Below are 13,109 nucleotides of genomic sequence, written 5' to 3' on the forward strand. Positions count from 1 at the left end.
CAAGTTACACCATATGGAGAAAAACTTGCTTCCTTTTAAATGAGTGTTTTTGTTTTTTTGTTGTTTTTTTTTTTTACAAAATAAATGCCAGACAGAACATTAACATCACTGTTTTGCCATTTTATAATCCCAGAGAATGCTTTAAGATTATAATTTTACAGCATACTGAATGAAAGACGGGTTTTTAGTTCACATGTTAAAGAATAAATAAATGCAATATAGGGTCAAATCATTAGGGACATCTTTGAAACATACCGATCTAGTTTCATTCAGTTCATTGTGGATCCATCAGTCTGAAGGAAAACCTTCCCAACTTCTAATTTTACATTCATGGCAAACAGGGACAAATAAAGGGCTGGAGACCATAATAATGGTCCCAAGCAATTCACACATATTTATTTCTGCATTTTAGAAGCTTCAAGCCAGGGAGTGAAATCCGGACAGGTTGTTATAGCTACGCAATCCACAGGGGTTCCGATGTCTATTTAAAACCCCTCAGACCCTCCCTCTCTCCTTTAAACAACATTATATATCACACACACTGCATGCTAATGCGACCAATTCTCAATGAGCACTAAAACACATCTTAAAATTAGCTCATTCTGGTGTCTGAGTTCAAACTGCCTGACTAGGCAACAGCGGGAACATATCATCAGAATTCCCCCTTTGGCAATACCTGCTGATTGGGTCCTAAAAAAAGCAAGCCGCTTTTAACTTTTAATATTTGGCTCCCGAGTTGTGCCACGAGTAGTCGCGAAAGATAGATTTTCCTTCAGTTTTTTTTTTTTTTTTGGAGGATAGAAATTAAAAAAAAATCCATCAGCGCTGATTCGTTTTGGTTTGTTTTGTTTGTTTTGTTTTGTTTTTTTCTTCTGCTGTTAAAAATCTGTGTGCGCATATGAGCGCGCATGTAGGCTTTCTGCTGGAGACGTTTTGCGAAACTTTAAGGATGATATACCTTGGATGTTTCCTGTTGCTCTGCGAGCTTACGCATGTCATGGCAAGTTATCCCATCTGGTGGTAAGTTTTATTTTCATTATATCCCGAACAGATGGCGGCATATTTATTTTAAATGATAAGATAAGCATCTGGTGATCCGGTTGTAGTTTTAATTTCGTGTCTGTCAGCAGCGGAACGTTTGGGTGCACTGATGGTAAAGCTGTTCCAGCTTGATTTTGAGACGTTTGACACGAGTGTTAACTTTCTGGGGTGCAAGATGGAAGTAATTCAATGAGGGAGGGGGTGGCGTGGGGGTGGGGGAGGAAACACGTGAGTAAATGACGATTTTTTAATTTTAAAACTATAGCAGAGGAGCTGCCTGTGGAAACCAAAAGCATCCGACGAAAAGGCACATTTCTGTCTCGTGTTTTCTGTGTGTTTGTTATGGCGCGGACCTCGACATTTGTAACGTGAACGATGCAATTCGACTGAAAGCGATTTTCATATCCAGAGTGCAGCAGGTGCAAAGTTTGCGTGCTTGCAAGTGAGTGGCTATATGTGTGTGTGTGTGTGTGTGTGTGTGCACGCGTGCGTCCTCTCGTGTGTGTGTGTAAAAGTATCACAGCATAAGTAGGCTATGATATCTTGGCCAGGGTTCAGCCTTGATGCTTTGTACAAACTGGTAACATAATGAATGCATTGTCCATTCTATATGTAAAATATCATTTAGATTAATGTTATAAGAATAATCAAAGCAACTTTTTTTTTCTTGTCGTTCTTGGAGCTCTTTTAAACATTACTGCAGCTGTAACAACCATATATGCTGTGATGAATATCATGGGTAGTGATATGTGATTTTTTTTAATGCATGTCTTCACTTTCCAAATTTCCTCAAAATCACTAAAAATAGCTGATGTCTTCTCGTTTTCTTCCTCTTTTTAACCACACAAGAGGCACACACTTACTGCAGACCATGCACTCATGAAATTGTAAATAAATAGTGCAGCAGGCTTAATTACTCCTCATATTTAAGAAACCAAGGAGTGACTTTTATTAATACTTTTTTTTCACTTTTTAATTGTTTTTGGATAATTGGACAGTCACATCTCCTGGTGATGTTCAGTGTTCATACATGATCCCACACACACGCTACCACAGATGTCTTTTTAGCAATAACACTTTTAGCACTGTCTGTTTTTAAATAAATCCTTCACTATTTAGGGTTGCTTTTAGGCGTACCCTAATCTGCTTCCCTTGATGGGTCCCCTCGTGGTAATACTGATGAGAAACTAATTACACGCACAGCTGGAAGGAAATCCTGATAAAACAGCGGACCCTCTGCACCGAGAGGTGGAACAAAAACTGACCCAAATCAGTACACGCCAGGTCCTAAAAGTTTGTGCATGCAGTCAAAACAGATGCTGTAACAACTCAGCTGATGCTCAGTTTGTTTGGTTTTTTTTTAACTATACCGTATATCTTTTATCGTCTGATATGTCCATGTTTTGAACTTTTTTTCTTAGATGCCAGTGTATGTGGTGCCATGTCTTAGCCTCTGTTGATTGACACACTCGTGCACACTGACAAGAAAGGTCTTGAATTTCAATCTCCGTAAGAGCTTTTTCTTTTTTTGCGGAGCCAGTTATGAATGACACAATAGAGAGAAGGTTTCCATTCTGTCATAACAGAAATGCAACTTACTTCTGTGTTGATGGTTTGATGGTGGGGGGGTGGGTCAGGCCATTGACTGAGCATAACTGCAGAAGCAAAAGAGAGGCAAGAAAACATAATGGGAGCAGGTTTACTGTACTCCTACCAATACAAACAATCTCTGACTGCGGAATTTGCGCATGGTCTCACCTTGAGTTGAACACTGTTGATGTAGTATTGGAGTTGTTGGGTTTTTTTTTCTTGCAAGAGTAAATCTGATGTATTTTTTTGTTTCATGGCAACTCATCCCAAGTCAAATAGTGCAGTTCCTTTTGGATTGCACTCAATACGCCTGCATTGTCTCTCTGTTTTCAATCAGCAGGTCAGCTGTCTAAGAGCTGTCAGTTCTGTGAAAAGCGACCTGTCATGTTTTGCTGACACACTCTGCTGAACTTGGCTTCGGGTGGCCATTGGAGCTGCATCACTCTCAACCCTCTGTGCCACAGTAGTCTCTGGGGATAGGGATATGCACTAAGACAGGTTCATGTCTGTTTCTTCTCGACCTGCCATGACATAGCCTGGCTGCACCCGCCACCCCTCCACCCCCTTCCCTAGTCCACCCCACCTTAGAAGATAAATACCTGGAGGTGAAAGCTTGCCGCACATTCCTTTTCCCAAACATATTCTCTTGATGTCAAAGTCGGCTCCAAGGCCCCAGGGCCCACAAGTAAAGTGGTAATTCTAAGGTACCCTGCTTGGGCTTGCTGAAATATGCATTAAACCTGCGCTGGATACACTTAGATGAGAGGGGGAAAGTCTGTACTGAGACAAAAATTGAATGTGATATACGTTTTGCTTAAGTATTTATTTGTAACAGTTTTCACTCCAGTGTTCAGCTGACAGCTTAAAGTTTAATAGCGTCTCTTTATCAGTTATGTTGAATATCAGTATCCTGGGCAGCTGGTGTGAAGAAGATGAATACTAAATACTAAATACTAATAGATGCCTAAAATTTATGTTAAAATACTTGTTAGAGCTGGTATCCAACAACGCTGTTCTTCATGCAATAGCTCCTTTAAAAAAATCATAAATCATCTCTGGTGGAACATGCCCTGCCTCATCTCTTAGGCCATTTCCTAACACAGGAAGAGGCGGCGTGGATTACTCAGCTCCGCTGAGACAGACGCTGGTGATGAGCATGAGTAGAATAACCTAAGCACAATGAGTCACAATGGTTTTGTTTGACACGCTTTGGGGTGATGACCCGGCAGAAATGCATGCAAAAAGACCATCACAGATGTAGTCCTGATGAGTATTAAATGTCATTATAGACTACAGAGAAGAAGAAGAAAAATATTCATTAATGCAAAAGTCTCTTTTTGAATATGAAGTTGTGCCATTTAAACTTGAGAGTTGCCACATTCTTTATCTGTAAAGGAAAACAAAGCAGAGGGTGTTTTAATACCAGACTGACAGGGGACTGCAACTTATTAAAAATGCCAACCTGCAGCGCTTGAGTGAAGTTGTACTTGCTTTTGTTAGCTATGTTTGTTGTGCATTCTAGAAACAAACCAAAAGTCTATACCAGTTTGGGATGTGGACTCAGGTTTCTGCTCGGGGAATGATGTGCTTCAGGGTATATGGACTGACAAGGGCCAAAGAGGGGTCAGCTTGTAATAGGAGTGCCCTTGTTTACTGATGGATGTTGCAGACAAACTGCAGACAAATGTGATTTCCTCTGAAGTCATTTTCAACTTGCTATTGCTGACTTACTGGGTGTCTCATTTATGATTAACTATAGCAGTCTAGTCTGTAGAAATTAGGTAAGAAATTCTGTTAAAAACCAGCGTGACACATAACTCTGACATTTGCTTCAGGGGAAATAACAGCATTTAACCCGCCAGGTCCATCCGAGGGCTTACATACATCTTGACACTGGACAGGGAACATTAAGTATAATACTGAAAATGAAACCTTTAAATCTGAAAATATGATTGAGGTATTCAAGGTCAACATGTTTCGCTGCCATGTTGTTAGCCAGGGGGCATTCGGCTGAAGAGTTCTTTTCTTGGACTGTGAGGTTCTAAAGAAAGCAGCCTAAGGCCAGTGTCAGGAGTTTTGGTAATCTTGTTGTGATCAGCAATTAGTCCTTGAACAACGGTGAACAGGTCAACGGATAGTGAGCTAACTGAGCCACAAAAGACTGCACACCTGCTCTAGTTCTGCCTTTGTGCAAAAGCTACAGTAACTGTTATCAAGCCCATATCACTCATGGGAGGATCAGCAGATTACTGCTGCCAGCGTTCAGTCTTTAATAGACAGTCGAGGTGAAATGACTTGACTCGATTGCCAACAAGCTACTTTGTAGTTACTCTGCAGAGCATTTGCCAAAGATAATAGGAACTCTAGGAACGCTATTAAAGAATCAAGTAGTCAAATATTGATTTTGGTGACATTTCAGTAAAAACTGTACAGCTCGGGTCAGCAGGTCATGTAGTTATACAATAAATAGCATTTATTTATCTAAATTACATTTAGGCTTATGTATCTGGTAATGCCTAAGGACAGTGCAACAACATGTTTTTCAAAATTGTCTTAATTTCATACTACACAATGATACAATGGATCTCCCATCCCTGATGATTGGTAGTGATTGCTAGTTTAAAAAAGTCCTAATTGAGAGGACACAGAAAATGAAGACAGAGAGACAGAAAGAAAGCCATAAAGGGAGCGACACAGAGAGATGTAATCAGTGAACCAAGTTTGCACTTGTTATATCCCAGAATACCTTCCTCAAAGGAAAAGGGGGGGTTGGGTTCTGTGTTACACTTAATACACTCTCTGAAGTTTCAGTGTAGGGTTTGCACACTTATTACCCTAAGCTGAAGACCTGTTAAGTGTGCGGACACTTAATAACAAGGTGTAGCTTTCCAAGTTGTCAGCTTAAGGTCTACGAAGACCTCTCGATGCATTGTGGACTTTCATCTTAGACAGAAACATTGCCTGATTCTGTGGTAGCAGGACTGCAATTTCAGTGAACTCAAAGGCCAGGTGTCTGCAGAGAGGGTAGTTGAAGGGATAAAGATTGGACACCTAATGGTAGCATCGGATACACCAAATAAACACAGACAATCAAAGATACTCAGACATAAAATTACATTGCACCTGGAGAGGAAAATTAGTCTCCGACTTGAGTGGTATTAAATTAGTAAATAAAGTCACAGGCAGGAAGATAAGATGCAATCGTGAAAATGCACCAACAATGTTGACTTCCCTTCTCGTTGTAGGTCACTAGCAGTGGGCCACCAGTACTCATCACTGGGCACCCAACCTATCCTCTGTGGCAGCATCCCAGGTCTGGTGCCCAAGCAGTTGCGTTTCTGCCGGAACTACGTGGAAATCATGCCCAGTGTGGCTGAGGGGGTGAAGATTGGCATCCAGGAGTGCCAGCACCAGTTCAGAGGCCGGCGCTGGAACTGCACCACAGTCAATGACAATCTGGCCATTTTTGGACCAGTATTGGATAAAGGTAAAGTTACAGTGCAAAGAATTGTAACTTTTAACAAGATGTGCAGTGTGCTCTTGTTAACATCATTGTAGTGCATATAACTTGCCTTTGATGCTAATCGTTCATGCAAAGAACCTGTCAGTTTACCATCCCCGTGATTTACTTGACATGTGTGATTAGCATGCTAATTAAGAGAACAGAGGTGAACCAATGTAAGTAAGAGGTGGCCAAAAATCTACATTACCAGGACAAAATATGACAAACATGGCAGCAACACAACATCATGTAAGACCTAGATTTATGTACAGATTGTCTTTGGAAAGAATAATTCTTTTGACGACAGTAAATTGCGCCTTACAGTACTTTTAGTTTGATGAAGTTGTCTGACCCTCAGAAACCCGAATTACATTTCCATTTTTTTGGACGTAATACCCCCTACTATGATCTTAGACGGTCTTAGTTCTTCGAAACAACAGCAAGAAGACTAGAACTGAAAATCATTATCATTTTGCTGATTAACTCTTCCATTAACAATTCTATATTCTCTCAGGCTTATATTTGCATTAGAGAAGCTGAACTCCCTGCGTGCATCATCCATTATGCTCAGTCAAATCCTTGTTTAAATAGACTTTAGACTGAACAAGCTCTGAGAAGCCTGTATGCATGAAATAATGTACACAATTAAGACGAGTGAGTTCTGTCTTGTTGGAGTTTTCTTTAGGAGGGAATTCCCTGTGATTGCTCTGCTGTACAATCCTCTGAAAGGCCTTACACAAAATTGTAATTTGAGTTATGTAGCTTTCCAAAATGCATTTTTCCACATTATAGTCTGTGATGATGTGTTGTGACTTCCATGACGGGCTCAGACTGCAGAAATCCCCACAGTACAATATAAAGTTTGAAGAAAAAAAAACAAAAGTCATGTTCATTTCTCTACATTCAGGTATTGTATACTTTGTGGAATTAATCACTTGAACATTATGCATCTTAGAAAGAATAGTTTGACAACTGGGTAAATTATTGCCCAAAGTTAGATAAGAAGATTGAAATCACCTTCAAATCTAGTGATATCAATCTTTTCATCAAACTCTTGTCAAGTAAAACAAATGAATGTATTTCACAAAATGCCTTTGATGCCTTTGGTAAGTAGAGTAGATGATTTTTATCACAAAATGTTCAAAGTGTCTCTTTTTTGTGCGTTCTTCATTTCTTGCTAAGTCTAAAATGATTTACAGGCTTGAGAATTGAGAATGAGCGCAAAACATAGGGGTTGAGGGTTGAGGATCTCAGACTGTCACCTTGTTTACGGAAGATTGATGCAAACACAAGGGGTTGGAGGTCAGTCAGGGCAATTGCTTTTAATAAACTCCTGAGCCAGTTGATAGAAGGGGCTTGAGCTCAAGTAGGTGGCTAACGATAGGGGTTCTCAATCCGAGCCCCATTGTGGTGCAAAATGCCACCACATCTCTCCCATTGCCTTCCCTCTCAGGACTAAATTGCAGGGATACAGAGTGGAAAAGGGAGGCAGCTACTGGGCTTCAGTGAATCATTTTGATTGGATTAAGGTCACTGAGGCCCTTAATAATGTGAGAGGTCAAAGCAGCTGGATTAAGTGCTTTTGTCAGAGACCAAGGAGAGTGCCTCTTGGGCTCACAGACCTTTGATAACGCTGAGTAGGAGAAGGTTTCCATTTCATTGGATCTGATTGATGCTGGTGTTTGTCTGTGCAACAGGGCCATTGTTCTCACTGGTGTCTGTTTGTCTGTGATTCAGACTGTTCTGTGTTGGTTTCCTTCTGCCTTTTTGGGAGCTGAAGCTGAAAGTAAGGGTAGGCACCTCTACAGGCTCCAGAGGCTTAGTTCCTAACATTTAGCCTATCACTGCCCAAGTCCCCTTCACCTTCACAGAGGACATTAGAAGTTTGTTTTACAGAGGTGGATTAAGCAGAGTACCAGAGGAATGAATGACATACACCATTAAGGAGAAAAGGTAGTTCTATGAATTGAGTTGAGGCAAAGAATAGAAGATTTTACATTTTACAGTTTCTGCTTGTGGCAAAATGCTTTAATCACTCACACAGCTTCCTTTCAAACACACATGCATAAACCTGCTTGTGCCAATCACACATTGGCATGATAGAGTAGAGTTATTCCAACCGATAAAACGGACACAAGATTCTTCTATGTGCACGCTCCCAATACACGATTTGATCCTCTATGTTTCTCTCTCACTCCACACCCCAAATCATGAGCCCTAGCTCCAGGCTATGTCTGCGTCAGCACTCATTAATTTACATTAACCAAAGTGTCAAAACATGCACTGCTGGAATCTGCCTGTGATGAAAGGTAATAGAAAGCTGCGCAGGTGTTCTTAGGCCGCAGAGCCAATCCCAGAGCTGTTTCGGCATCCTTGGTATTTGCAGAACACCTACCTACTATATGGGTATAATCAGGCTCCAGTTTATGAGTCATATGATAAAATTATTGAGGGCAACTGTGCTACAAAGAGTGGACGGTCACAGTTTCACAAGTGTTACCACCCACACAGGTATAGACATGCACCGTCACTCTTCTACTTGAAACCATTAAATCTAAGTGAAGCTCATAGGAAATTCCTATTACATAATGTGTAGTGAAATGTGGAAGGGACTGCAACTATTCAGGTTGCTTTGGCTCTGGCTTATCTACACTTCATTTCCTGTAAGTAACCCTTCCTTGTCCAAACTCTCTATACTAGTTAATCCTCCTAAGGAATTAACCAGAATCATTAAGTCTCATCTAAACTAACTGGGCAGGGGTCGGGGGATGTGGGTTACGACCTATGACCTGAGGATGAGAAAGTGTAACTATTTAGGATGAGCTAAGAGGTCTCTGCGTTTCATGAGACGTATGTCTCTCCATGCTGGGGGAGGGAAGCAAGCACACCAGTATATCATTAACTCTGGGCAAGAAAGAAAGAAGGGGTATGGTAAATGGAGTTGATGGGGGGACCTTAGCCCCACTCCCTGCTGGGCATTGCTCAGAGCACAATATCTTTGCAACCATGAGATTAAGCAGGAGAAAAACTGCTTTTCCCCATTCACACGCCCTTTAGATTGTTTTATTAAACCATTTGAATAGGGATTTCCCCGTCTGCCGACAAGCGGGGTCCAGCCAATGCATAGTTCTCTGTTGCTATGACTTAACTTGGTCCCCACTAATCACTGGCCAGGGCAAATTTCATATAAAATATCTGGGACCATTGTGGGACTAACACAGCATGACAGTGGCAGCACAATAGGGGATTCAACCCCCCAGCAGGTTGTAGGGACCACTTGGCCTGTCAGGGTCTGGCAAAGTTTGGTGGAAGAGCGCTGTCAGTGTCCTGAAATACCACAAATTGGTTGTAAAGCAAAGAGACAACTTAAGAAAGACCAGGTGTTTCCAGGTAAAGAAAATGCTATCACAGGTGTATATAGCCTCAGAGTTTTATATGAAACACCACGCAATGTGGTGTTGAGGTTTATATAGAAAACACACATCTCATAAATGATCTATGTTCTGTATTTATGAACATGAAAATGAAAGTGAAGTTAGAATGAAAACGGCCAGTTTCATCAACTAAAAAGTATATGTTTGTAACTTGTGATGAAGGTTTTTGCACAGTCACATTGTTATTATGATTATTATTATTTGTAGATACTTGAGGAACTCCTTTTTTTCTGGGTCCACATTTCTTTGCACTTTTCATAAATCAAGCTCAGCATTTCGTGACACATTCAATTAAATTCTGTTAATATGCTGATGATACAACCTTGTATTGCAGAGAAGAATGTGACTAAACTGACAGCAAAATCTTGGTTCAAATGAATTGTATAGGTAGAAACTTTTATTCAGTATGAAATGTAGTTAAAGAGTTCCTTAACACCTTGAAGGGATATTTTAAGTACCTTGACATTTAAGACCTATGCAGTACTAACACCCTGGACTTCAACTAATTCATAGTTGCAAAATGAAAATTATGAATCACTGTAGACAGCTTTCTCATACTGTGATTTTATAGCCTTCGGCTACCTTGATTGCAGAGAAACTAATAAATCCAAATGATACAATCTGTGATGGATGCAGAAAGTGGGATCTGAGGAAAGACAGCAGAGGTTATATTTTGAACATTAGTAACCTTGTGAGTATACAATAGTAGATTGCCGTGGGTGGTGGAGGATGCCAGTAGACCTTTTCTCTTGCATCATTGTTTCTAATGCCCTTTAGTCCTCAAACTGGTTGGGACCTGCTGTAAGGGAGGAGCTCCTACTACTGCTTTATACTCCTCCCTTCTTTCTTTTCTTTCTTTCCCTCTGTCGCTCTTGTTCTTTAGACAGAAGCATGTGCTGACTCTTAATCTATCTCATACGCACGCACATGCACACACACAATCCCAAATTTCACTATTGATCTTTAACCCTCTGTGTCCATTTCTTCGCTCTCTGTTTGTTCATGTGTTGTCTTGTTCTGTGGGGTTCTTTCCTTGTGATTGTGCAAGACCATACAAGTACATATATTCAGGGCAACCTCTCTGTCATGATGAATTCTGTTAGAGCAGAGAATTCTCAAGCAATATCTTTGCTTCTACAATGCTGAAATGTTGTTTGAAATTGCATATCTGGACACTACAGTCCCATCTCCATGTTGAGTTGTGAGGACAACTCCATGTTGAGTTGTCCTCACAGTGTGAGGCAGTTTCCTAACCTTTCAAAAGCTTAATTGAGTCTCTTAATTATAGGCCTGTCAGGCCCGTCTCTTCCTCTCATCTCTCTGGAAGATCCTGATCCCTCTGACTCATCTGTTAGCTATGTCAGACAGAGGCATAGAGACCTTGCTGGCATTATTCAGAGACAGGACAATTGATGTTTGGACTAAATGAACTTACACAGTAGAACACCTTGCTAGATACCTAAACACATGTAACCAACAATGGTAATGTACTCCACAGTATGTATAGTTTGTTTCATCTTGTTGTCTTGGCTTGGGTTGGGAAATATTTGCTTATACAATCAAACGAGACTGAGCACAGGGAGATATCCATCGAAACAGGCGGTGATCTACATTCTCTTGCAATTATATTATACAACTGTTATGAATTAAATCCTGAAAATAATCATTAACATCAGAAACACATTACTCATGTGACAGTCCATGATTATATAATACTGCAGGATGTTGCTTCTGAGCATTTTTCCAGTGCTCTGTGTCTTACAGATATCTGAATTTCTCTTTCCAGCCACTCGAGAGTCAGCATTTGTTCATGCCATTGCCTCGGCGGGAGTAGCATTTGCAGTGACCCGTGCCTGCGCTGAGGGTTCAGCCACTATCTGTGGATGTGACACACGCCATAAGGGCCCCCCCGGTGAGGGGTGGAAGTGGGGTGGCTGCAGTGAGGATGTGGAGTTTGGGAGCATGGTGTCCCGGGAGTTTGCTGATGCAAGGGAAAATCGTCCTGATGCACGTTCAGCCATGAACCGCCATAACAATGAGGCAGGAAGAATGGTGGGTTTTCTTATAGCTTTGCTGATTGTGTTGTAGAGGTTTTTCTAGTTTCAGCTGGTTGATTAACACATTTTTTTATGTTTAGTCCCTCAGCGACAACATGTTCCTGAAGTGTAAGTGCCATGGGCTCTCGGGCAGCTGTGAGGTCAAGACGTGCTGGTGGTCTCAGCCTGACTTCCGAGTTATTGGTGATTACATGAAGGATAAGTATGACAGCGCATCTGAGATGGTTGTGGAGAAACACAAGGAGTCCCGCGGATGGGTGGAGACCCTGAGACCTAAGTACAACTACTTCAAACCCCCCACAGAGAGAGACCTGGTTTACTATGAAAGCTCACCCAATTTCTGTGACCCTAACCCCGAGACGGGCTCATTTGGCACCCGTGATCGTGTCTGCAACCTGACGTCCCATGGCATAGACGGGTGTGACCTCCTCTGCTGCGGCAGAGGTCATAACACCAGGACTGAAAAGAGAAAGGAGAAGTGCCACTGCATTTTCCACTGGTGCTGCTACGTCAGTTGTCAAGAGTGTGTGAGAGTCTACGACGTGCACACCTGCAAATAAGGATGTCTTGTCTTTTCTCACCCAAATTTAAAGACTCCTGTAGGCAAAAGAACAAATACAGCAATTTACCTACAAGAAATGAAAGACTGTCTCACCAGTCAATAGAATCCAGTGGCAGAGATAATAGCCTTGTGTTTTGTGCTGCAATGCTAAAAAGAGAAAAAAGTGCTAACAACAAAAAAAAAAGAGCCAGTCTCTGCCTCAGTCGACTGAAACTGTTATGATGTCAGATGTCGACATCACAAAGCATCGTCCATATGAACTGTGATGATGGTAATGTTGACAGCAGTGTTGATATCTCTTACTAAGACGAAAGGGTATTCATGTACTGAAGTAGGAAAGGAGAACTGTCGGCCAATTGACAAACACCATATTGGTGATTTTTTTTTTCTTCTTCTGTGTTGTAATTACTTTTGTTGAGAATAATACAGCACTGCCAATGCTTTCAAGTCTGTGGGGCAAATAATGAAATGTCACATTTTCTTCAATGTTTAATAATCATTTATTTTTGCCAGAAGCAGATTTATGAATAATTTACTGGACACTCAACAGCATGCATTCTCCTCCTCGGCATTATATGTATGTATGTGTATATCTGCAAACTAACACATCATTGTGTGAATGAGGTTTTTTTTTGTTTGTTTGTTTGTTTACTTTTTTTCTTAATATTGTTAATATGTTACTGTTGTTTGGGTAAGAATGCACTTGCACCTGAGTGAATGTAGTTATAATGCTGCAATGTGTTTACGTACACTGAAATTCTTAAGCTAATGAGCTAATATCTGCTTCAATTGACTAATTTTATCTTGAGAGTAGACATGAGCCACATCCACTAAACATCCAGCAAAACTACAATACACACAGTCTGTACATTTCCTGGAACACCTGAAAACACTGAAAGCTTTTTCTTAAGAGTAACAATGCT

General features: G+C 40.9%; 1 protein-coding gene across 1 annotated transcript; it reads left to right on the top strand.

Moving 5' to 3' along the window:
• Positions 1–483: 483 nt before the first annotated feature.
• wnt3a (wingless-type MMTV integration site family, member 3A) lies at positions 484–12,268 on the top strand. Its single transcript, XM_046409492.1, has 4 exons — positions 484–1,020; positions 5,877–6,118; positions 11,354–11,619; positions 11,705–12,268. The coding sequence occupies exons 1-4, from the start codon at positions 899–901 to the stop codon at positions 12,182–12,184; spliced, it is 1,110 nt and encodes a 369-aa protein (XP_046265448.1). The 5' UTR covers positions 484–898; the 3' UTR covers positions 12,185–12,268.
• The last annotated feature ends 841 nt before the right edge of the window (positions 12,269–13,109 follow it).

The sequence above is a fragment of the Scatophagus argus genome, chromosome 13, assembly GCF_020382885.2.
Source record: "Scatophagus argus isolate fScaArg1 chromosome 13, fScaArg1.pri, whole genome shotgun sequence".
Classification (NCBI taxonomy): Eukaryota; Metazoa; Chordata; class Actinopteri; family Scatophagidae; genus Scatophagus; species Scatophagus argus.

What these genes read in the sequence shown, in the direction of transcription:
- wnt3a (XM_046409492.1), top strand. Translation starts at nt 899, where the DNA reads ATGAGCGCGCATGTAGGCTTTCTGCTGGAGACGTTTTGCGAAACTTTA. An exon ending in GCAAGTTATCCCATCTGGTG is followed by an intron (nt 1,021 to 5,876) that starts GTAAGTTTTATT and finishes TTCTCGTTGTAG; the next exon opens with GTCACTAGCAGTGGGCCACC. An exon ending in TGGACCAGTATTGGATAAAG is followed by an intron (nt 6,119 to 11,353) that starts GTAAAGTTACAG and finishes TTCTCTTTCCAG; the next exon opens with CCACTCGAGAGTCAGCATTT.